The sequence below is a fragment of the Aedes albopictus genome, chromosome 2, assembly GCF_035046485.1.
Source record: "Aedes albopictus strain Foshan chromosome 2, AalbF5, whole genome shotgun sequence".
In the NCBI taxonomy this organism is placed as follows: Eukaryota; Metazoa; Arthropoda; class Insecta; order Diptera; family Culicidae; genus Aedes; species Aedes albopictus.
The window spans coordinates 90,698,372-90,723,616 of record NC_085137.1 but is presented as its reverse complement, the minus strand read 5'-3'; the positions used below and the strand labels follow the sequence as shown (position 1 = coordinate 90,723,616).

The 25,245-nt window shown below is 38.6% G+C and overlaps 1 protein-coding gene and 1 long non-coding RNA gene across 2 annotated transcripts in view; one reads left to right on the top strand and one right to left on the bottom strand.

The window, feature by feature from the left end:
- LOC134288969 (uncharacterized) overlaps positions 1-25,245 on the bottom strand; it is a 557,101-nt gene that overhangs the window by 517,342 nt on the left and 14,514 nt on the right. The window lies entirely within an intron of this gene.
- LOC134288742 (uncharacterized protein K02A2.6-like) lies at positions 19,419-21,941 on the top strand. The gene is made up of 2 exons (XM_062854536.1): positions 19,419-21,197; positions 21,270-21,941. The coding sequence occupies exons 1-2, from the start codon at positions 19,644-19,646 to the stop codon at positions 21,939-21,941; spliced, it is 2,226 nt and encodes a 741-aa protein (XP_062710520.1). The 5' UTR covers positions 19,419-19,643.

Here is a 25,245-nt window from a genome sequence, read left to right as displayed (position 1 = left end):
ATACATTTCTTCAAAAAAAATTGAGAATTTTGCTAAAATTTAAGAAGATCGTCCCCAATGTCTTGAATTTCATCAATCTGACGCAAAATCTGTTTTCAGATGATCGAATGGTATTGTATTCAGCTTTCAATTGATGAAAAAATATTGAAAATTGGTTGAACAAAACGCAATATATTTGGATTTTAGTAAATTACATATTTTGAAAAGTTCTAAAACTCGATATTGAGCTAAAACTCAAAAACTGTTCTACTTAAAATTTTTTGAAGGTCGGTTTCGAAATCAGCACTAAATTGTGCATCAAAAATTTTGGTCGTTGACAGAAGTTCACGACTTTTGTTTTATTTTGTAAACTTGTGTCTCCAATAACTTATTATTTGTTAATTCTGCGCAGGTTGCGTCTTCTACAATCGATTCGCCTTTTTTCATGCATAAATTTTGAAAAAGCATTCATAACTCGTTGAGATTAGTGCATTCAAAAACAACGAATTTTTCGAATGCCGTTTTCCTTGAATGGGTGGAAACAGGGATGCAACTGCTGAAAGATTTGAAAGATGCAATCTTGAGGTAAACACTTTGCTTTGAACTTTTGGTGAATCGTGGTAAATTCCATGAGCAATACTGCATATGCTTTTTATATTGAAAGGTACATAGAATAATAGTCTTTATTGTTAGTAATTCTGGAGCAACATTTGGAAAGGGCATACAAGCATTGGTAAACAATGACTTCACACGTCGCTCCTGAGCCTCCATCAGCTTATTCACACAAACTAAGACCGTTATCAGATAGAGCAAACATCGATCTTTCGGATAACGCTGTTCATTTGCGTGGACGGGCTGCTGTTATCAGAGCCGTAGCGTGCGGTTGGCCAGGTTGGCCCCCGCCAAGGGCGCCAGCTTCAGAGGGGCGCCGAAAAGGCCAAAGGCTAGAAGGAAATAGGATGATGCTGTTGTTTTCTTGAATGTTATCAATTAGATTTAATTATTTAAAGTATCTAAGATTGATCATGTGTTTTACGTCCTTTCGTATTTTCAAAAAAAATAGATTTTTTTTAGACGCATTCTTAAACGCTTTTTGTTTTGAGAAGCTATTTTAGTTTTTAATGAGCAAAACAAAATCAATAAGCTTCCGTCTAGTGAATGTTTAGTTTATTTCTGAAAATTCGTAATGCTTTTTAAGTTCATCCAATTTTTATTTCCAGTAAATGTTTCTTTAGGCTTAAACTTTTAAACTAGGAAATCTAGCAGAAATCTTTCAAGCTGTTTTTACCCAAAAAAAGAACTAGGTACCAGTGAGTATTTTTTTTAATTTTCATTTCTCCAAAACAAATTTAATGTTTGGATTTTTTTTTCTTCAGAAAATCTTTCAAAATATATATCTGAAATTTATCTAGAAATCCTTTCAGATACTCTTTCAGGGGTTCTTTAAAACAAAGTTCAAATCATAAATTCTTGTGAAGATTTTTCTTGAAATATCTCGAAGAAGTTTCTAAATTCCTTTAGAAATTCCTCCAGGGAGACTTTCAGGAAGTTATCTAGAAGTTTATTGAGAAATTAGTCAAAGGATTCTTCCCGATATTTTTCCAAGGATGTTATTGAATATTCTCCCATAATTTCTTTAGAGTTACAAAAATTTCTTTGGAAGTCGTATAGTGATTCCTGCAAAAATACCATTAGGGATTAGGTGCCTAGAAACCCTTCAATAGATTTTGTCAGTAGTTCCTCCATAGATTTCTTCTGGAAAATACTGCATAGGTTCCGTTAGAAATCCCAAGAATTCTTTATGAAAATTCTTCCTGTCTTTTATGGAATTTTTGAGAAATTTGACTAAATTTGTCTTCAGAAAGTCATTTATAGATTCCTTTGTAAAAAATCTATCACATCGATCAGAAAAACCTCCATTGATACCTTCAGAAATTATTCCATGCTCACTAGGGATTGCTCCATATATTTCTGGTAGAATTCCGGTAGAAAACCTCCCATGAATTTCCTTATTAACTACTCCAAAAAATCATAAATTTCGAATTCATTCAGGATTTTCTCCAGGTTGGACAATCTGACATTGATTCCATCCAAAAATTTTCTTAAGGTTTATTTTGGAAGCCTTCCGTGGATTCTTTCAGGGATTTCTTCCTGGGATTTCTTCATAAAATCTGTTAGGGATTTTTGAAATTCCCCAAAGATTCCTCACGAAGATTCCTTTCAGAAATTCTTCCAAAAGTGATACTCCAAAAATTCTAACATTCCATCAAGTATTTCTTCACGAACAGCTGCTGCAATTCCTTCCTTGAGAAGTCCCAAAAAAATGACCACGTGATTTATGGACAGCCCCATAGTTTTAAAAATTACTTATATAACCGTAAGTCATTTTCAATATAGAATATATATAATATTTCATTAGGGTGGCTCATTTATGTTTAACTAGCGTGGTTCTTTGAGATGGAAATTAAGAACAAAAAAAAATCTAGTAAATTTACTAGTCATATTTTTGTATAGCTTGAAATCATGATCCTTTATTGTCATGTAACACTTTGTTAGGATATTATTAGACCAATATGTGAAAAGGGCGTAAAAACCATTGGGAATTTCTGCTTCTCCTGTCCCTCCCGGACGTATCCCCAATCATTCGCAATAATTTATGTGCTTCACTTGTTTTGCATAAGGGTGATCCTTTTGGTAGAAGAATAAAGAAAAAGATAATATTAATTGTATTTGTGTTGTATTTTCCATTAGGGTTGTTCTTTCAGATGGGAATTAGGAACAAAAACTATTTCCAGAAAATTTTCCAGGTAATATTTTTTGTATAGCTTGAAACCATGATTTCCTACAAATCTTTCGGTGACCTATATGTAATGAGTCACAAGTCCAAAAAGTATTTTTTTTGTTTTTGTGTTTTAATGCGCATTGTGTTTTTTTTATTATTGAAAAATTGATGTTTTGGTCAACTTCCAGATGTCTTTGTTTTTTTTTGTATTTAATTGCAACAATTTACATACTTTTAAACATTTTTCAATCTTTTTAAGGTCAGACTAGTTAGAATCCCAAAATGGCCGCCACAATGGCCGACTTTGGCACCTACTCACGATTTCAAGGGCACAAACAAATATACTATATTAACAATATAGGTCACTTCGTGTTTTCACATACAACGACATGGAGACGCCGTTTACGAATGATTACAGCACCACCTGTTGTCAGAAAAAGTCAATAATTGTATTTTGATCAATTTTTGTTTACCGTGCAAGGTGACATTTCTCGAAAAAAAGATGTTAGGGGTGTCAAAGTTTTTTGTTCCCAAATAATCGATTATTAAATAATCAATTTACAATATACACAAACAAAATAATATTTCATTAGATGACATCTACGAATACATCTATAGAAGAATTTGAGCGGCGTCGGTGGTGTAGTGGTAAGCGTGGTTGCCTCTCACCCCAGTCGGTCTAGGTTCAATCCTAGTCGACGCCGTCGGTATTTCTGAGACAAAAATATCTGATCACGCCTTCCCTCGGATAGGAAGTAAAGCCGTAGGTCCCGGCCCATGTGTTGATGGGTTCGATATGTAGGGTGTCAGGTGTGTGTGGATGTCTCCCTGACCGTCCGTGTTTAGGCTTAGTACCAGAAATAGGCGGACGTTAAACTAGAGCTGATGCCAAACGGTGTCGGCTCGCCAGAAATAAGAAGAAGAAGAAGAAGAAGAATTTGACGCCATCATTGTAACGCCACCGAAATCGGTTCACTTCAAAATTCAAAACTTTCACCCTCAAATTTAACTTATATTTTGCCCTGATGATTGCTATTTTCTCTTGACAAAGGCTTTTAATATCATCTTTCTTAATGTCCACGCTGACAAACATACATCGGATTGGATAGCTTACAAAAAATCCGGAAGATCACCAACCAAGTGCACGTCAAATTTCGTCAAGGGTGCACAAGCTAATGGACCGATGCACGAACTTAATAATTTCAACGTGTGAGCGTTCCGTGCTTACAAAAAATGAGCTCTGGGACCGGACATGAGAATAGAACTCGCCAAATTTATTTTCGATTAATTTCGTTGTTCTTCTTAAGTGAACTGTGAGTTTATTCGAATGCTGATTGTTTTATTCCGGACTAATCGGACTTTGTTGTTGGATGTGTGAACATTGTGCTGGCAAAGATAGAACATTTACACGATCGTCGCGAAATCCTTGCAAAGCTCATTATTTTTAAATATACAGGCATGGGCTACTGGGTGAACTTCAGTTAAGGTCCCATTAGACGTGACAAATATTTGGCCAAACAAGCCCAACAAATGACCAACACAACTTGAATCATAGCAACCTTGGATAAATGTCGGACTTCAATTTAGTAAAAATATTCTGGCAAATTCGCCTGCTGCAGAGTGTTAATCCTCCATAAATTTAGTCAGGCATTCTTTTAAATGTTCCTTCTGAATTCCTTCTGATTTTCTAACGGAACTTCCTTCTAAGTTTTCTCTTTTCCTTTGCTAATCGGAAAAATCCGCATTTCAGGCCAAACATGTCTAAAGGTCCAATCTGCTGAAGAGAGGCTCTCTTTGGTTTCCCTCTCTTTCGGTAATATCTCAGCTGTTTATTTGTATTTTGATTATCTCCTTGCATTGAACGATGGCCAAAACAATCGTCTTTTGATTTGTACTGCAAAAATAGTTGAAAAATGTACCATTACATTGCAATAATTGAAAGAGAAAGTGAACAAAGAGAGCCTCTCAAATGCAGATAGGACCTATTGAAATGTTTGGCCTGATTTATCCGTTGCTAACCGTCGTTAACCGCGTCTAACTGCACCTGCGGCTCAGATAGCAGCGGTTAGCGACGGTTAGGAACGGATATATGCGGATTTTCCGATTAGAAAAGGATGTCATTCCCCTTGGTTTCCTCCTAGAGTTTTTTTTTTCTTCTAAGATTCATTCTGGAGCTTTTTGTGAAGTTCCTCCAGGAGTGCCTTCTGAGATTGATTTAAAGTTTTTTTCTTAAATTTCTCCAGAGGTTCCTTCGAAGGACCCCCAGGAGTACCTACTGAAATCACTCCAGCAATTTCTTCTGATGTTTCTTCAAGAATTAATTCTAAGAATCCTCAAGAATTTTCTTCTAGGATTCGTCAAAAAGTTCCTTATAGGATTTCCTTATAGGAGTTTCTTGGAGTCTTTCTTGGATTCCTGCAGAAGCTCCCTCAACGATTCCCTCAGGAGTTTTTTTACGAATACCTCCCGGAGTTCCTCCTGGAATTCCTCCAAAATTTTCCAAGAACGACCAGGAGTTGTTTCAAGGATTTATCCAAAAGTTCATTAAAAAATTCCTCCTTCTGGGAATTTCAACCGGGATTTCTACCAGTATTCTCCCAAACGTTCCTACCGGAATTCACTCCATCCTTTAAGGATTTCCACAGAGTCTTCTGGGATTTTTCATGGAATTTCTTTTGAAATTCCGGAGAAATTCCGAAGTGACTTTTTATAACTCCAACGCGATTTTATATGAACAATTTAATTAACATTTTTCGAGGGATCTTTCCAGGATTCCTTTAGAAGTTCCCTCTTTGAAGTATCAGAAATCCCCCAGGAATTATTTTCGTGATTCCTTACGAAATTTCTATAATTTTGGAATGTCTTTAGAAGTACTTTTTTTTCGGGATTCACAGAAGAAATAAGTGAATACTAGATTTGTAGTAATGAGTTGGTTTGTTGTATGGTGAGATGCTGAACTCTCCTTTTCTGCATTGAAACGGTGCAAACTCATAGGTATTATGATTCTTAACTTAGTTTAATGCTGCTTGAGCAAAACTTTGGGGAACTATTTTATTGAAGTTGCAATAAATGAGAATACAACAACACAGTTACACAAAGTTTTGCTCAAACAGCATCAAATCACACAAGTAGTCATAAAACCCTTGCTTTTTGTTACCATTATTGCAGTTACCATTTTATTGCAGTAACGGAAAATCTACTTTCTCATTATAGCTGATTACTACAAATCTAGTATTTCACTGATTGCGTTTTATTCATGGAGATATGTAAGCCCCGATAAAAAAATGTTGGAGGATGGAGGAGGAACGCTTCCTAAAATAATTCCAGAATAATTTCTAGGAGAATTTCCCCCAAGAGCTTCTGGAAGAATTTTGGAGAAAAAAAATCCAGGGTGCAATTCTTAAAGGGATCCCACAAGGAAATTCTTGTGTGATTTCTGGATTCGGAAAGTTCGATTTGGGTCGTCTGTGTATTAGTCTGTTATGAACGTTTATCGGTTCAAATTTACTTCTCATCTGTATTTTCACATGTCGTGCGAGTCGCGATTTCGATTTGGTGCTGCGACGATAATATACGCCAGAAATTGTTCAAGAAGATAGAATTAAATTTGTTCTAGGTTGAGTAGTTGAAAAAAAATCGATTAATGTTTAATCGTTTATTTCAGAAGAAATGGGCATCCCCACCATGCAATGACAGTTCGACAGAATAAACGTCATTCGGATAGCGCATGCATTTAGTGTGTAGTAGTACCTCTTCTGACGCTTGGTAGCGCCACATTCACTAAAAAGGTGTCGCCAAAAAATCGTAAGAGTGACCTATATTGTTAATATAGTATATTTGGCACAAATCTCTTCGTAAACAAAACCAGCGCACCTGATCTTCTTATTTTAAGCTTATTACAAGTGAACAAGAAGAGAATAATAAAATGTATTGTTGTGTAGAGCTTTCTTCTTTAGATTTGTGCGTTTGAAGTTTTGATGCACTGTTGTAGCGGGATGTCAAGAAGTTTGTCCTTAAGTGTTAAGAGAGAGTGAAATACAGTTGTAAGCGCGCTTGTCGATCAATTTTAATCAGTTAGCTTACGTTTGCTCTAACCCATTTGCTAGACAGGTAAGATGTAGAAAGCAAAATTTAAAGTATTTCGAAGCTAAAAAGAAACGGCGAGGGTTTCTACTACGTCACTAAATCGCGGTTTAAGTAAATGGGTACGAATTCTAAATAAACCCCTGGAATTGCTCCCTACTAAATTATGAAAAAAAAACCCAGATTAATCCACCTAGTGGTGATAGTGCCTTTCTCGTCGAATATGTACTCATGATCTATCCGTCGATGCAATCAATCTTGCCTTAGAGCCAGTGATCAGCCCCAAATGTCTGTGCTTTGGTAATGAACGAGAAGGAGGAAATGCTCATAACAGCGATCTGGGACCTTGTCTGGGACTGTACCACTTACGAATTTCTGAATCATGAGAATACTTTATTTAGAATATCAAGAATTTTATCGAAGTCATCATCGAATTGGGACACTTATTCCGACGTTATGTTTAACGTATGCAGAGCAGAAAGTATCAGCCCTTTCACTTGAATGCATGACCACCTTCACTGGAGACTTTCATACCAAGATGACAATTACTAGCCAGGATTAAACTTTTTTCACGAAGATCACTTTGACAAAGTTTTATCTGCACATTTTCTGCTATATTTTATTATCATTGGTTACAAGATTCATTTAAAATTTGTTATAAAGTAATTTGAATTGCCAATGCTATATCACATTCAAATATCAACCACATTACAGAGCTCGCCCTCCAGTTACATCAAAATTTTGCGCAGTAATTTTAGACGCAAATAAAGATTAAAAAGAATGTTCGGGGCTGATGCGCTTAAATTTTAATTTTTCCATACAACATTGACCCCCCTAATAGAAAAATATGATACAACGTGCTTAACAACCCTTTCGGGCTATCATCTTCATCATTCAGGGAATGATACAATCATTCACTCTATCAGCCGTGTATAATACATTTTTAGTAGGGCCATCATACTGTAAATTTACGTTTCAGGAATCTATAATGGTGTGATTTGATGAAATCACTTTAGTTTTTTTTATAGGTTTTTGGTTCTCTTACACATATCCATCGCTTGTATTGATTGAGTTCATTTTCGTAATTCCGCTGAAGAACCCAACGTTGCTTCTGCAACCCCACCTGTGGCCTCTTATGTAGTCTGAGTCTATTTTGTATTGCTTACGAGACCCCCGGAAATGATTCCGGAACACTACCGGTATATTTAAATGTGGTCTGAGTTTATTAAAACTGTTAATCAGGTTACCCGGAACTAAAAATACTACCGATAGTAATTTCGGTGGACTGTGCCTATTTTCTTATTATCCATGCATCAGGTTACTGACAAAAAAGCGATTTGATGTACCGCAAGCATGGGTTTGATGCACTTTTATACATGTCCACCTCCAGAGGGGCACCCTTAACCAGTTTCGGAAAATTTACATGGTTCATTTTTACATTTGACCAATTCCGGCGGGACACCTGAAACCGGTTGTGGAACACTACCGGTAGTCTCTAACGTAATCTGAGCTGATTTTCTTGAAAACCATTCATCAGCTTATCAAAAAAACCGCGATTTGATGAAGCGCATGCATGGAGTTCAATTCCCTTCTACATTTGACCATATCCGGAGGGACACCGGGAACCGATTCCGAGACACTACTCGTTTTCCCAAGCATGATCTTAGATATTTTTTTTTGGTAATCGTTCATCCGCCATCGCGAGCCATTTGATGTGTCGCGAATATTTTTTTGGTTCTCTTTTACATTCGGCCACTTTCAGCGAGACACCTCGAACCGATTCCGGAACACTATCAGTAGTTTCTAATGTGGGCTTAGCTTATTTTCTTGCTGATCGTACAAGTTATCGAAAAGGCCTCGATTTGATGTGTCGCATGTAGGAATTAGTCCACTTCCGGCGGGACACCAGGAATCGGTTCCGGGATGCTACCGATTCTGATATGATCTGAGACTGTTTTCCTGCTTACCGTTCCTCAGGAAAAACTAGAAAAACCGACGATTTGATGTGTTACATGTATGGGTTTGGTTCACTTTTATATTTGACCACTTCCGGCGGAACACCCGGAACCGGTTCCGGAATACTACCGGATCAGATATATAAATAGCGGTGATTTGATGTGTCGCATGCATGGGATTGGTTCACTTTTATATTTGGCCAATTTCGGCGGGATACCCGGAACCGGTTCCGCAACACTAGCGGTTCAGATATAACCTGCGACTATTTTCCTATTGACCGTTCATTAGGTTATAGAAAAAGCTGCGATTTGATGTGTTGCATGCATGGGTTTGGTTCACTTTTATATTTGGCAACTTCCGTTGGGATACCCGGAACCTGTTCCGGAACACTACCGGATCAGATATGGTCTGAGACTATTTTCCTGTTTACCATTCATCAGGTTACAAAAAAAAACGGTGATTTGATGTGTCGCGTGCATGGGTTTGTTTCACTTTTATATTTGGCCACATCCGGCGGGACACCCGGAACCGGTTCCGGTATGCTACCGGTTAAGATATGGTCTGAGACTACTTTCCTGTCTACCGTTAATCAGGTTATAGAAAAAGCTGCGATTTGATGTGTCGCATGTATGGGTTTGGTTCACTTTTATATTTGGCCACTTCCGGCGGGAAACCCGGAACCGGTTCCGGAACACTACCGGTTCAAGTATAGTCTGCGACTATTTTCCTGCTTACTGTTCATCAGATAATCGAAAATGCCGTGGTTTGATGGGTCGCATGCATGGGTTTGTTGCAATTTCATATCTGGCCCCTTTCTGGGGTACCGGTCCGGAACACCTAAATGGCCGTAACTCCGGAACGGCTGGACCGATTCAAACCATTTTCAATAGGAAACAATGGGACAATATTCCGCGTCGATTGAAACCAATAGCGTTGAAATCGGATGATATTTACTATTCAAAAGTGAGGTGACATTTTTGTACACATACACACATACACACGCACACACACACACACACATACATACATACACACACATACACACACACACAGACATCATCTCAACTCGTCGAGCTGAGTCGAATAGTATATATGTAAGACTTGGCCCTCCGGGGGATCTATCAAGATTTCATTTTTGGAGTGAACATATAGCCTTTCGGTACACCTTGGTGTACGAGAAAGGCAAAAAAAAATACGTTCCGATATTGAATTATATTGTTTGGGCTCAAAACCCTGCGGCGAACCAGCGAGATGTTCACGGCGCACCAGGGCGCCGCGGCGCACAGTTTGGGAAGCACTGAGACAAGGAATTGCTCATTTGAAGAAGGCGCTAGTGGACTGAAATCGTTTTAAACATGACTAGATGCAGAAAATAGCTGAAAAGATTTGATTAGAAGCGAAAACGACAGAAAAAAGTATGCCTTTAAAAGCCCCTGAAACACTCCGGGAAACCCATGGGACCCACTCAACCCCCAAGAACACTCGTGGAACTACCCTGAAATCCCTTGAAAACCCGTGGGTTGCCCTTGACCTCCTGGAACGCCTTGAAATTCTCCTGGGACCCCCTTAACACTCTGAATTTCTCTTGAACAACTTTGGAATGCTCTTGAAACCCATTTAAAACCACTGGAATCTTTCTGAAGCCCACTGGAACACCCCTGGAACATCCCTCGAACGCCCTTGAAACGCCATGAAATGCACGGTTAGGTTAAGTGAAAAAAAAATCCGGCAGTCATGCTAACATCGTACGTTATGCCAGTGTTCAACAATTGGATCATGGATGCATAATGATAGTGTGATAAGAAAAATATTTTTTTTTAATTAAATTACAATGAAAATGTGATTTTAAACAATGTCAAACTGTTAAGGACATCCTTCCAGTTCTTGTAACTATGGTGTGCCTTTGATATTTGTGGTCGATTTGCCCGCAAAGCTTATTTCGTAACAGCAATTCCTTAAAATTATTCTTAAGAATTGTGCAGTTTTCGTGTCATCAGTGGTACTAAATTTTTAATCAATTTTTTTGACATAAAATATGTATAATTTTGTAAATTAATTAGAGCAATATCGTGACCAACATGTATATGCATAAACATCATACGTTTACGTTGGATGAAAATTACTTAAGTAAGATTTATAATAAAATATTCAGAAACTGTTCAACATTTGGGTAGTGTTCAACAATTAGCGAATTACCCTATCTATTTTGACCATTTTTTACAAAAAATATGTCGGAAAATGAGTATTTGCCAAATCAAAAATTGCGCATTTATCAAGTTATTTCATAAGAATAACTGACATATGCTTTGATACACTATTTTATTAAACAAAAAAAGTGGTTTTCATTGAATATTCTGTGTAATACTGTTGCTGAGAAGCTCAATCTCATATAGCCAGCTACATTATCATACAAAAAGACCATCGGTCACAATCAGCCGTCAACGAGTCCTCGAAATATACCCCACATTTTCCCACTCCCTTTGGTGGTGAATTAATCCATCACATGACTTTATGAGTGCGAATCACGAATATTTCCCATTGCAACACAAGAGCATTTCCCTCCGTTTTCGCTCCCGATACGATATAGCGTCGGTATTCGTCACGTTCTCCCAAAGGTTATCTGCCACCATCCGTCGCCAAGCCAGCTGTAAAGTGTTGGTAAGATATGACCAACTTACCATAGAAATTCATTGCCAAACTACCACCCACCCACCCACAATGAGCCACCACGATGGATTTCTTGACCCGACGCTGTCGACGTCTTGGTTTTTGATTATTTGTGCTGGTTGGGTTTCGATTGTGGTGACAAACGGCACCGGGTACTATGGGAGTGCATAATGAAGTAAACCGTCTGAGTTAATCAGACACTCAGCACTTCCCCCGCAGTCGCGTTTTTATTATCCCCCTTTCAAACGCGACTGATGGCAGCACCCGTTTAACTAGTTAGTCCCCAGTGGACGATGGATTGATTTGGTTGGACGTGATTTCGTGCATTTTTCTGCTCCCCCTCCACGTTGATGCGATTCCGTCCGCCGCCCGGTGATGTTTCGTGGCCAATGGCTAGAGTTACGGGGCCAATTTCGGTCTGGATCAGATTATTAAATTTTAATTATATCACCCTCCAGTGGACGCGTGTTTTTCTGGATTCCGAGTCGACGCCGAGGTGGTAATTGGGGGCCAAATGCAACGGGGACAGTCAGCGTGGAGAGTTGTAACCTCGGGCCCCAGAAATGAGTGATTCTGACGCGTGGGTGACAGAGGGTGTCGTGGTGGTCCACAAAATGAGGAAACAATGCAATTGAAATCGAAACGAAAAGAGCAAACTATAGCTACAGTCAGTACACTCGGGGTAGTGAAGTGCGTGACAGAGTGCCGCCTGGTTGGGGCAATAATATTTTACTTTGTAATTAAAATATATTTAAGATAATTAAATTACTATATATGAGCGGCGAGTTCACGTTTTTATTTGTTTGTTTATCAGAAACGGAAGATTTTTTTTATTGGTCCACTGTGCGTCTCCATGAACCATGAGATATGTGCGAGCTTGGAAGCAGCATTTTTGCTCCGAAGCGATAGCAGGGCTCAGGCAGCCCAATAACGCACCGGGAGACTCTTCGGTATTAAATACAATTTTATTAATATAATAAAATTTAATGCGAATCACAGAAAAATGAATCCTAGAGGAGATGTGATTGGAAATGAATCAGCGAGAAGAGTTAAAAATTATAATTACGAACGGATTGAGTTTAAAAATGGAAATTGAGTAATGATTACATTGCTTCGAAAATAATACGTTGTAATCGACGGTTCTCTCAATTGTTGCGATGTCATTTGACTTAAATCCCTTCTTTTTTCATTCTCCTTCGCGAATTTTTATAATCGTTGAGAAATTGGTTCAGTTGATTATTATTTGGAGGTTTGTCAAGTAAATACATGTAGAAACTATCTTCTCTTTGAAAAGGTTTAATCTGATCATCAAACATCCTTAGCTTTTCAGAGCTTTTCATCATTTGCTTGGCGATCTCTGATTCGCTAATTATTGAACGGTACAAAACTGTATAAGGTAAAGATTTAGAGTTTTTTTAAGTTTTTATTTCTATTTATTTATTTATTGTGTTTTAAGTTAGGCTAATTTTACATTCTACACAAAAATTAAGAGACATATATCAATCCGATTTCATGTTTTTTTTTTCAGAAAATGTTTCGCAATACAGGGGATAGACAACATGATCGGGATAGGCTAAAGATTCACTTTTTATAAAATTATCAACTAGCTTATGCGTAGCTTTTCGAAAAGTGCTTTGAAAAATCTCAAATTTTCACTTTAAGGCGAAACTGGAAGCATTTCCTCATTTCTTTTTGATTTTTGATTTTTTATTAAATAACGAAGCAATATTTTCAAAATCGGTTACGTGCACATGTAGAGTATGGATCAAGGTATCTCCTGATTTTTTTCCTGGTGGAAATAGTTTTCCATTTCTGCAGAAACCATTTTTTTGTGTAATCTTGTTTAAAAATGGTTTCTGAAAAAACAAAAAATATTTTCCACCAGGAAAAAAAATTGGAGATACCTTGATCCATACTCTACATGTGCACGAAAACCGATTTTGAAAATATTGCTTCGTTATTTTATAAAAAATTAAAAACCAAAAAGTGAGGAAATGGATCCAGTTTCGCCTTAAATTGGTCAACTGGTTGTGTATCGATGGTCCAAATTTGGGAAAGATCAGTCTATGCTACATCATGTAAGAGAGTTATCCGATAGCCAACCTTAAAATGTTATATCTCCGGATTCAATCAACCGAATTTAATGAAATGTTGAGCGTTTATGACTTATATGATGAGCATTAAAAAACTGTTGACTTGAATTGAAATTGATAATACGAAAGCAAATTATAGCGACAAGAATCTAACTTCCGTCAGCATGGTGATGAATTATAACTGGGTACTTGCCAACTAAGCTATGAAAGACCCCAATAAAGTAGACCAATATATGTCTCCCAAAAACATACAGAGGAGAACACGAGTATGGCGGAAAAATATGTGTCAAAATGTATTTTAATCCATTTTTATTGTTTTGTTTTATACAGGCGAATATAATGATTACCTTTCAATCGATTTCTTTCCAAAACCAAATTCAAATGTTCCTTTCTGCAAGAAGCACAAGTAGTTTTTTGTTCTTTTGAGTGCACCTCTCGAACTAAAAAAGCGATTCTCCGACATCAAGAGGTTATGAGATTCTTCTTCTTCCTGTCACTACAAATTCTTATTCCAAAAGGTCCCACAATTACATCAATACAGCTAGAAGCACATGTTCTAGAAAAAGACTCACTACGAACTTTTGCCACGCATTACTCTATGCTATTGTGATGTTTTTAATATTTTTAATTTATTTTGACATGAGTTCTGGCAATTTTAGGGTTATATGGGGTCAATTTATTTTACATGGTGAGTATAAACTATCTGTAAGCGTGAAAAAATGCTACAGATCTACATTATAACAATAATTAAACTTGCAAATATGAAGAGATGCACTTTTTCAGAGAATTTTTATGGGTTCGAGTAGACTAATGCAAAGAAATTCATGTGTTGTGACTTGCAAAAACCTCCATTTGGCCAAATTTAGCTCTGTTTGCATTAGTAGTTCTCGAGTTACGCAGAAATTTCTGCTGCGTTTGTATGAGAAAACCATCCTCCTTTCAGAGCGTGGTGGGCACCCACATTACCATAGAAACATTTCTTTGCTTCAAAAACTTTCGCATTTCAGAATGGTAAAAGGCTATTGCGGCCATAATAATTATAAAATGCACTATAGAAAAATAAAAATACATACTACATAAATGACCCGATTTTGTCAGCCCCTTTTCGGAACATATATTTTACTCTCTTCAAATACTTGAACAGTTTTTCAAACTTTTTATCCCTCTATCTTCTGCATCTCAGCTGTAGTTTGATGATAAATATTAAAAAATTGCTTAAAATGTGGCCGTACGACAATGAGAGCAAAAAGTTTTCCGCCAAATGGGGCTGACAAAATCGGGTCCTTACTGTAATGCATAATGGTAGGCCACAGGCTGATTTTTGGTGGGTCGCGAAGACCTGGGCGATATTGTAATAAATGTCTTAACTAACTTATGTCAAATGATATTGCTAGCCATTTGGTAATTTCCCAATACTCTCTTGAAAAATTGACAGAGTTATTTCTAGAAATTCAGTTTCTCGTCAATTCTATTCAAAATTTTGTATTATAAGTCTAAGTCTGGCGTATATAGAACATTGAAACTGCTGTCTGTGTTCTGAAATTTGAAATTTCACTTCTTTTTTGTAAAAAGAATGAGTTCAAGTTGATGCTTACAATTTGTGTTTTCAGCTAGATGTACACGCCAAGTTCAGCAGTTAAAATATATAAACAATAGAAATGCAGTACCAAAATATCAATAATCAGCAAAAGTTTACCAAACTTCGACAAGGAACCTTATCTTTACCGAGCTTGAGTAAAGCTAAATTTCGTGGAACTTTTGCTGAATGTCGATAATCTTTAATTTTACGGAAATCAGAACAACTTAATAAAAATATGAATAAAATAAATGACACATTCTACCGTGATTTTACAAAGTTTTGACACCTTCCTTGTCAGATTTTTCACTACACGGAAAAAAATCCATTCCCCTTATCATGGATAAAAAATCATTTTCTTATGATGTCTGCCAAGTCATAATATCATAGTTATGATTCATAATATCATGAATGAGTTGACCAGAAATATGAATAGAAACAATCATAAATTATATTCATGGTCGCTTCCTAGCGTTACACTTAATTCCCATATGTATTTATATAATTCGTGCGGTCATCCAGCACAGACATGTGGAAAAAAATGAACCTGCAAATTTTGCAATGTTTATATTCGGTTAGAGTAAAAAATGTACATATATCAGGAAATGAAACAACATCAAAACAGTGTGCCCGTAAGATTCGGCAGTTTATTGGGAGTTGATTGACTAAAAAGTTAACGTGCAAAAAGTAAACGGTGCTCTACACGCGTTTTCGTTGTGCCATCCGTCGTAGTTCCGAGTTTATGTACCGAGGGTGAAGCAAAGTGGGAATCGCGCGCGCTAGTTTTCTATTTTTCCGGTTTATCCTTCGTTCGACGACTTCGGAGACGCAGCAAGTGGTGTGAACCAGTGAACATTCGATATGATTTGGAGGGCATCCTTAGCCTATTGGATGTAGCAGGCAAAGACAAAAAATAGTAAACCAGCTAAGTATGATTATCCGGTGAGTTCGATCATTGTTGTTCTCTTTTATATTTGAACATGACATATCTTCACTAACAAGAGGCCAACTAAAAAGTGCTGCTTGCTCATAGAAAAAAAAGATAATGGATAGGTCAAAAAGAAATAGGCTCTGATATCACGTATTTATTTACTTATTATTTTAGCTTACATCGTTTTATTAATCTAATTAAAACATTTGGGACCGACGACGACGGAATCATATAAGTCATTCTTAATTTCATGAATTCTATGCATGGCTTCATCTCCCTCAACTATAATTTTATGAATTTAATTGAAAAGCACTTAGGTCCAACGATGACGGAATCATAAAAGTAATTCTTAATTTTATGAATTCTATGCATGGCTCCATCTCACTCAATCATAATTTTATGAATTTGATAGAGAAGCATATAGGTCCGATGACGACGGAATCATAAAAGTATTTTTTTGATTCCATGAATTCTATGCATGGTTTTACCTCACCAAACCATAATTTTATGAATCTGGTAATAAAGCACCAGGATCTGCATCCAAGTTTATGAAAATTATTCTTGGCTTCATGAATGCTTCTCATGATCCCAGCTTATTCAATCATAGTTTCATGATTATATTTTCCATTTTTGGTCGACCCTACGCGTGCTATGAGATTTGGCAGATTTTGCGTGGCTTCCCAACTAACAATCACTCATTTAACAAACACCATTATGACGAATTAATTCAACATAATGTTGAATAACATTTGAATTATTTTCACGTACAACCTACGTTCGGGCTTTGTTCACACAAATTTGGAGAAGTTATAAAGCATCATGTTGTGCACCAACTTATTTTTTTGTTCTTCAAAACGTTTTACAAATGTACAGGAAAGTTGTTATTCAGCTTTGGCAAAAATGACTGAAAATAAATAAAATGCAACAATGTTGAACTCTCACGAGAGTAATTATTATTATTATTATGAGAACACCTATTATGAAATAAGAATTACATATAAAATTACCGGATTAGAACTCGAGACCTGTCGATTGCCAGCCGCATGCCTTCCTATCTGCGCCATCCTAGAGATGGTGAGATGCAGCACCCAAAGCAAAACATAATCTTCCCATGACTCAATAATGGTCACTCCTGAACTTGTGTTCAGCAGTGGTGAGTTAGCACAGCACGTGGTAATCAACTGAACAACGCCTTATACTTTAACAACTGTTCAGCCCAAAACACGTGTTTTTCATTCTGATTTCGCTGTCAGTATTTTTATCGCACGGTGAGAAAACTTGTATCGAATGCGGCCAAAAAGTGTTGGTCCTTATTGAAGATATTGTTTCCAGATGTACTAATTGCGATATGAATATGTTTATATTTTTATTATTAAATATCGATCTTTAAAAATGTATGATAATATGTGGTGCGGTATGGTCTTGGACATGGTGCATTCAGAGCATCTGTTCAGGTTATCTTCTCATGCTCAGTCAAAGATCCGTTAAGCAATTCTTTTATTTATGCTTTTGTCATGGAATCTTGATGTTATATGTTATATGTTCAATAAATGTTATATGTTCAATAAATAGTGCATATGGATGTTTAGGGATACTTGAAATGTGTCGATTTCTGAATGCTATTTGGTCATCTAGGTGACTGCGGGAACAATATTCAATAAACACGACAGCACTACAATATCAAATGCATCGATCCAAGTGTCTCCTACAATCGAACTGCTGCGGAAGATAAAAAATATAATAATCAAGGTACAAGATATCTTGTTACATGCCTCATTTTTACGTTGATTACGTCTTTTGGCACTCAATGTTTAACTACATAATTCTATTCTGTTTTATTTTATGTAATTCGTTTAAAATATTAGTTCTTTAATAACTTGGTTGTATAAACAGTTTTAGCTATGATTTATCCCATAATCCAAACAAAGTTCCTAGTCAAACTATGACGGGCTGAAGGCGTTTATTTGACAAGTGAAAAGCACATTGTTCAGGAGCATATGATTATCGATACATCAGCGTAATAAGATGCAGACAAATGTTTTGTTAAACTCCATTACCATTATTAAGCAACAATTCAGCAAGCTTGCTTGTTTGTGACTTGCAATCGTTAGTTGGGATTTCACTTACTTATGTGTTATAAATTTCAAGCGTGTTTGTTTGTGTGTGAAAATAATCACAACGTCAGCGGTCTTGGTTTTTCTCCGTCGCGAGGTAAATGCAATTCAGTGACAATAACCAGCACCTATACCGTACCCAAATACCGGATCAAAATGTCCATTAGGTAAGTGCCAACGGAATAATATTGGAAAATAGCGTTCCTTATTTTGATCTATTTTTTCAGCTGTGATCAAACATTTAAACTTTATCAGACCCTATTAAGGTTCAATTGAAATTTCGAAAGCAGTTTTCTCGTGCACAACACAAATATTCGTTATGACGTATTCACTGCATTCCATTTTCCATCCGGAACGCGGTGAATACATTTTCATAACGAACATTTGTGTTTTGAACGAGAAATAAATTTCAATGATTACGATGATATCAATGGCGAATCCTTCAACCTTGAGATCTGACTAGAACCCTTTAAAAAATGGTCCTAAACCAGATTTATTTATTTATTTATTTATTCTCTAGTTCAACGGACTTCCAAGGTCTAATTGAACATCTCAACTTAATATTTACTTAACAAATATCATTCAACAGACATAAATGAACAAATTAACATCATTCTGAATACATTGATAATTACGCTAGCACTAGACAATCGTTAAATCGTTCGTTGACTCCGACTTTGAATGACACGTATGGCATCGATGACGTATCCTTCCACGGAGGAACTAGTTTCTTGACTACGGCATCTTCAGTTCCTAGAGAATCAGCGACAAGCTTCATAATTTGCTGCTCTGTTACGTGGTTTTTCACCCGCGTCATAAATATCCAAAATCTATCATTTGAATATCGCTCTTGAGCCACGCTTCTGAGGCAGCCTACGACGGGTTTGGGGCTTTGTTCAATTTCAGGTAGCGACAATAGAGATGACTGTGCAAGCAGACGACTGGTTTTTGGCTCCTCGACTTCACTGGTTTCGACACGGTACGTAGTAACTTGTGCAAGCGACTGATGTAGGGAAACAATTTGCTCCTTTAACACAGCTAATTCACCATCGATGCGGGCAATATCAGCACATTTCAGTGTCGTTAGTTCAGCAGTAGGCATTTTTTCATGAAAATGAGGCGATTATTCCTGTGTTTTCGCATCGGACCGATACATTGGTCACACAACCATCAATAATTCAAAGATTGTCGGTAGGTAATTATGTCTTCGCGCTTCAATTTTACACAATGTTAGGAAACTCTACCTACCTTTTTAATAATATGTACCTTGTTTATATCCACTTCACTCACTAACACATTTGCCTCATATGTATTACCTCAACTCAACCTGAACTCGATAATAAAATCAGTCTTTGTTTACTCGTCCAACTGACTACAAGTTATTTGCGTAACATGGTGTCAGAATAAAAATCTACTGCGCAATTTCGAGATTTCGGACAAACGAGAAAAGGAAACGACAAATATGGCCAACCCCACTGGCCAAGTTGGAAATGGTGTGCCCCAGGCTGTAGCTCAGCCAGGAAATTCGATTGCGGCAGCACCCGCAATTAACAGCAGCATCCCGTTTCCCGAACAATTGAAGCTGACCGGGAACATCAAAGAAAACGTGGACAATTTCAGGGACTCTTTCGAGATCTACCTGATCGCATCGGGTCTCGAGCATCGAGATGAGCGTGTCAAGATTGCTACATTCAAGGCAGCACTCGGGTTGGAGGCACGGAAAATTTTCAATCTGTGGCCCCTGCAGCCTAACGAACAGGATACGGTAGCGGCCTGTCTGGACTCTCTATCCAGGTACATGGTTCCGCAGAAGGATGTGAAGCTGGCGAGATACGAGTTTTTCCAATGCCGGCAGCAATGTAGCGACACCGGTGAGACAGAAACGATGTCGCACTTCATCAATAGAGGTCGTGAATTGGTGAAGGACTGCAACCTTGGCGCGCTGGAAGATGAGATGTTGCGCGACAAAATAATCACCGGTATCCTGGACGTGAACCTACGGAAACGTTTCATCGGAGAGCAGAACCTAACGTCAGCCGCTGTAATTAATCAGTGCCGCACCGAAGAAGCAACCAAAGCAGAGCTTGAACGTAACAATTTGCTTCAACCAGGACCATCGATGCAAGTTGTGAACAGAATTGGATCCAGCAAGAAACGTGAGAAGAAATGTGCTTTCTGTGGACGAACGTATCACCAAAAGCTAACGGATTGTCCGGCCCGCGGAATGGTTTGCAATTTTTGTAAACAAAAGAACCATTTCGCCGCGGTGTGCCGGAAGAAGCAGGAATCGTTAAGCCAGCACCGACCGATCAAGAAGACTTCAAGCCACAAGGAAGGACAGGTGCACAGTGTCGATGAGGAGCCCAGCGATCTGGAAGAGGACTGCAAGATTGAGGAATCGGTCGATTCGATCCAGTACCTGTACAGCATCAACCACAGCGAATCTTCCATGTTGAAAGGCAGCATCGTTTTCTACGACGTGAACAAGCATCCAGTGAACGTGACCTGTATTTTTGACTCGGCTGCTTCGTGTAACGTCATCGGAAAGAAAAACGCCATGGAGATCCTTGGAACAAACAATCTACGACTGGACAATCAACAAGCAATTCTCAAGGCGTTCGGGGGAAGTTCGTTGAAGTCACTCGGTCGAACCGTAATCGACTGCAATCACGGCGGCGGCCAATACAAGCTGGTGTTCCATGTCGTCGGGTTCGATCAACCTCCACTGCTGTCGAAAAACACCTGTCTGCAGTTGAAATTAATCCAAGTTTGTCACACCGTCTGTATGAATCAGCCACTGTCGTCGGCGAAGAAGATTCTGGAGAAGCATAAGGATGTTTTTCGAGGTCTCGGAAGGCTAGAAGGAGATGTACATCTGGAAGTCGACGATACAATCAAGCCAGTTGTCCAGCAGCCAAGAAGGATTGCTGTTACTATGCGGGATGAGCTTCGCCAAACGCTGGTGGAGATGGAACAACAGGGAATCATCGTTCAGCAGAAGGAATACGCAGCCTGGGTAAGCAATTTGGTTCTAGTGAAACGTAATAATAAGCTCCGAGTGTGTATTGATCCCGTAATCCTCAACAAGGCCTTGAAGCGACCTCATTATCAAATGCCAACGATCGACGAGTTGCTGCCAGAGTTGTCCAATGCCAAGGTATTCACAACCGTGGATGCAAAGTGCGGGTTTTGGCAAGTGCGTCTGGACGAGGAAAGCTCCAAATTGACAACTTTTTGGACGCCATTTGGACGGTATAGGTGGGTGCGTATGCCGTTCGGGATCTCTCCGGCACCCGAAATTTTCCAGAAGAAGCTCCATGAAGCAATCAACGGTTTGCGGAACGTAAAAGCGCTTGCCGACGATGTGCTAATCTATGGTTGTGGAGAGACACTAGAAGAAGCCATACACGATCATGACGCAAACTTGGATGCTTTTCTTAAGCGTATGCAAGAGCGAGGGGTGAAATTAAACGGCGATAAAATCAACTTGTGCCAGGAAAGGGTTAAGTTCTTCGGACACGTACTCACCTCAAGCGGAGTGCAGGCAGACCCGGAAAAATTAGACAGTATTATGAAAATGGACCCACCGGAGGATGTACCGTCGCTGCTTCGGTTCTTGGGTATGATAACATATCTGACCAACTATTTGCCCAGTCTTGCATCAGTAGCTGAACCCCTTCGTCGGCTGACCAACAAACACGAACCATGGAGTTGGAATCAGGAACAGCAACAATCGTTTGATCAGCTGAACTGCCCATAACTGCATATTTGTAACATTTGCATATTTTGCTGGTATTGAGTTAATATCGGGGATCATCATCAAATCACAAGTACTTTCGACTACCTGAATAAAAATTTCAAGTTTGTTCTAGGATTTATGAAAAAAATACCAAGTCATTTTGTCTCATTGACCAATGTAACCGCATAACAGTCACACTGGAAAAATAGACTGGCTTTAAAGTGTGTCATCAATCATAATTAGGTCCGATTTATTTTCTAACAACTCGTCTAGCGTATAAAATGTGCTGTGGAAAATTTTATTGCTAAACGATTGATTACGAATTTACGAAAATTTTTGAAAATTTAGGTTGATTTCCATACTATTAAAAGTTGAATCTTTGGACTCCATTTTCTCCAATGCCTACTTTTGCCGAATGTTACTCTTATGCGATTATGGGCAGTGAAGCAAATGGTTACAAGCGCTCCCGTCCTTCGATATTTTGATGTGCAGAAAGATGTCGTTATCTAATGTGACAGCAGTAGCGTTGGGCTCGGAGCTGTACTGCTGCAAGATGGTCAGCCCGTGGTGTATGCCTCGAAGACTCTGAACGCAACGGAGCGCAAGTATGCGCAGATCGAGAAAGAAACATAGGCCATCCTGTTTGCCTGCCGTAAATTTGAAATGTACATCCTCGGAAAACCGGTTACGATTCAAACGGATCATCTGCCTCTCATCAGGATTTTTCAGAAGCCGTTGGTGGAAGCACCACTGAGAATCCAACGGATGCTTTTGGCCCTTCAACGGTACAACACGGTTCTACGGTTTACTCCAGGTAAGGAAGTCATCATAGCTGACATGCTTTCACGTGCGTCAATAGCTGACAACGATGTAAGCAGCAAGGACATCTACGATGTGTATGCGTTGGAGTACATTCCCATTTCGGATGACAGAGTTCAGCAAATCAAGGCGGAATCTAAGCAGGATCCGGAAATACAAACAATCATCCAGTTTGTGATTGACGGATGGCCTACAAAGTCGGAAGTACCAGAGTCGCTGCAGGTTTACTGGCCATTCAGGGATGAATTCAGCACGCATAACGGACTTGTGTTTCGGAACGACAGAATATTGATTCCACGAAGCCTTCGAAAGGATATTCTGGATCGGCTGCATCAATCGCACTCCGGAATCGAAGCTACGACAAAGCTTGCTCGTGACACAGTGTTTTGGCCCGGAATTAACGACCAAATTCGTCAGAAGGTTCAGCAGTGTGACATTTGTCAAAAATTTGCACCAAATCAACAGCCGCAGCCCATGCAGAGCCATCAAATTCCCAGCTATCCTTTCCAGAAACTGAGCATGGACTTGTGCGAAATTGAGCTTGGAGGCAGAAAAGCGGTATACCTAATAACAGTTGATCATTTCTCTGATTATTTTGACATCGATGAACTACCATCTCTGAACTCAGCCGCGATTATCAACGCTTGCAAGAAAAATTTCGCGAGGTTCGGGAGACCGCAGTTCATCTCAACGGATAATGGTGTACAATTTGTGAGCCAGGATTTCCAACGATTTGCGAAGGACTGGGGATTTCAGCATACCGTGTCAGCCCCTTACCATCAGCAGGCAAACGGCAAAGCCGAATCAGCCGTTAAAATTGCGAAGCTACTACTAAAGAAAGCGTACGAATCGAAACAGGACTTTTGGGATCTTCTTCTGCAGTGGAGAAATACTCCGAACAAGTGTGATTCATTTCCGGCTCAGCGATTACTGAACAGACGCACACGGTTTGGCGTACCAATGGCAGAGGGGAAGTATCTGCCAAAGATAGAAGAAGGTGTCGCCGAGAAGATAAAAAAGAATCGACAAGAAGCGAAGCAGTACTACGATCGCAAGGCAAAGAAGCTTCCAGCATTAGAGATCGGGCAGCCGGTGTTCATGAAGCTGAAGCCAGACGACAAGGACTGGCGCCCCGCAACTGTTGGTAAACCCGTTACGGACCGTTCAACAATAGTTGCTGCGGGAGACAAGGAATATCGCCGCGACAACACACTGATAAAGCCGATGTATCCCGAAGCGAGAACTCCAGTGCGCATCAAGGAAGAACCTCGGCGAGATCCACAACGTTCGCCGATCACTCTACAAGATAACCCACCCTTGCAACCTTCGGTCATCATCAGGGACTCTCAACCAAGCTCACAACGTTTACCGGCACGCGAGTCTGTCGCGCCCTTCCGGTCACGTCGAGCCATCACTATCCCGAAGAAATTCGAGGACTTTGAAATGTTCTGAGTTAACGATGAAGGGGGAGATGTTAGGAAACTCTACCTACCTTTTTAATAATATGTACCTTGTTTATATCCACTTCACTCACTAACACATTTGCCTCATATGTATTACCTCAACTCAACCTGAACTCGATAATAAAATCAGTCTTTGTTTACTCGTCCAACTGACTACAAGTTATTTGCGTAACACACAATCTGCGTGGGAAACATTCTTGCAAAAGCCTTCACAAACAATACAATCAACACCATATGCGATCACCTCTGAGCACTGTTTGTATGTGGACAAATTACTTGGGTCTGTATTAGAATGTATCTTCCACTTGGACATCTAATATTAGACGATTTAAGTTGCAGATTATCACTCTATTATTCGTTTTATTGGATAGACTGAATAGAGTTTGCGCAAGGAGCACTTTAGCTAACGTTCGATGTACTTATTACGATAAATTAGGCCGATTTGCAATTTATAAAGACGATAAACGGTGGACTAATAATGAAGCAGAAACACGAGCGCAAGAAACACACACAATTATGAGATGTTTCTCATTTCAGAGAAGTATGCAGAGAAATTATGCAAAAAAAATGCATAAGGACTGTATCGGAAATTAACTATAAACATTCAAAATGCTCTATCTCGACGCACGGTTGGTCTTTTCATTCCGGTTCTGCTATGAAATCTTCACAATATAGTTTAGTTTAGAACAGCTTGAAAAATTTGGAAAATGTTTAGTATTATTGAAAATATGATTCTATGAGTATACCACACAAAATAACAATCTGTACAAACTGCATTATTTTTAATTTGTTTTAACGTTTCAAATATTTGTTGCGAAAAAAATTTCTACGGGGAAAAATCTGGAAAATAATGATTATTACTAGCAGTTATGTACAAAATACATATCACTTAAAACAGACTTTTAAAATTCTTATTTTGGACAGAAAAACCTCCAACATTAAGAATATGGTCTATCCCAAAAAAACACCTACTTTTTGGTCGAACTTTGACGCTCTGTTTTAAATATCTTTAGAGGTTATAAAATTCCGTTCTCTGGAAAAAC

Excerpts from the sequence above, each read along its gene's own strand:
- LOC134288742 (XM_062854536.1), top strand. The coding sequence starts at position 19,644 with ATGGCCAACCCCACTGGCCAAGTTGGAAATGGTGTGCCCCAGGCTGTA. Across the intron at positions 21,198-21,269 it reads AGAAGGAATACGCAGCCTGG|GCCTTGAAGCGACCTCATTA; the intron begins GTAAGCAATTTG and ends ATCCTCAACAAG.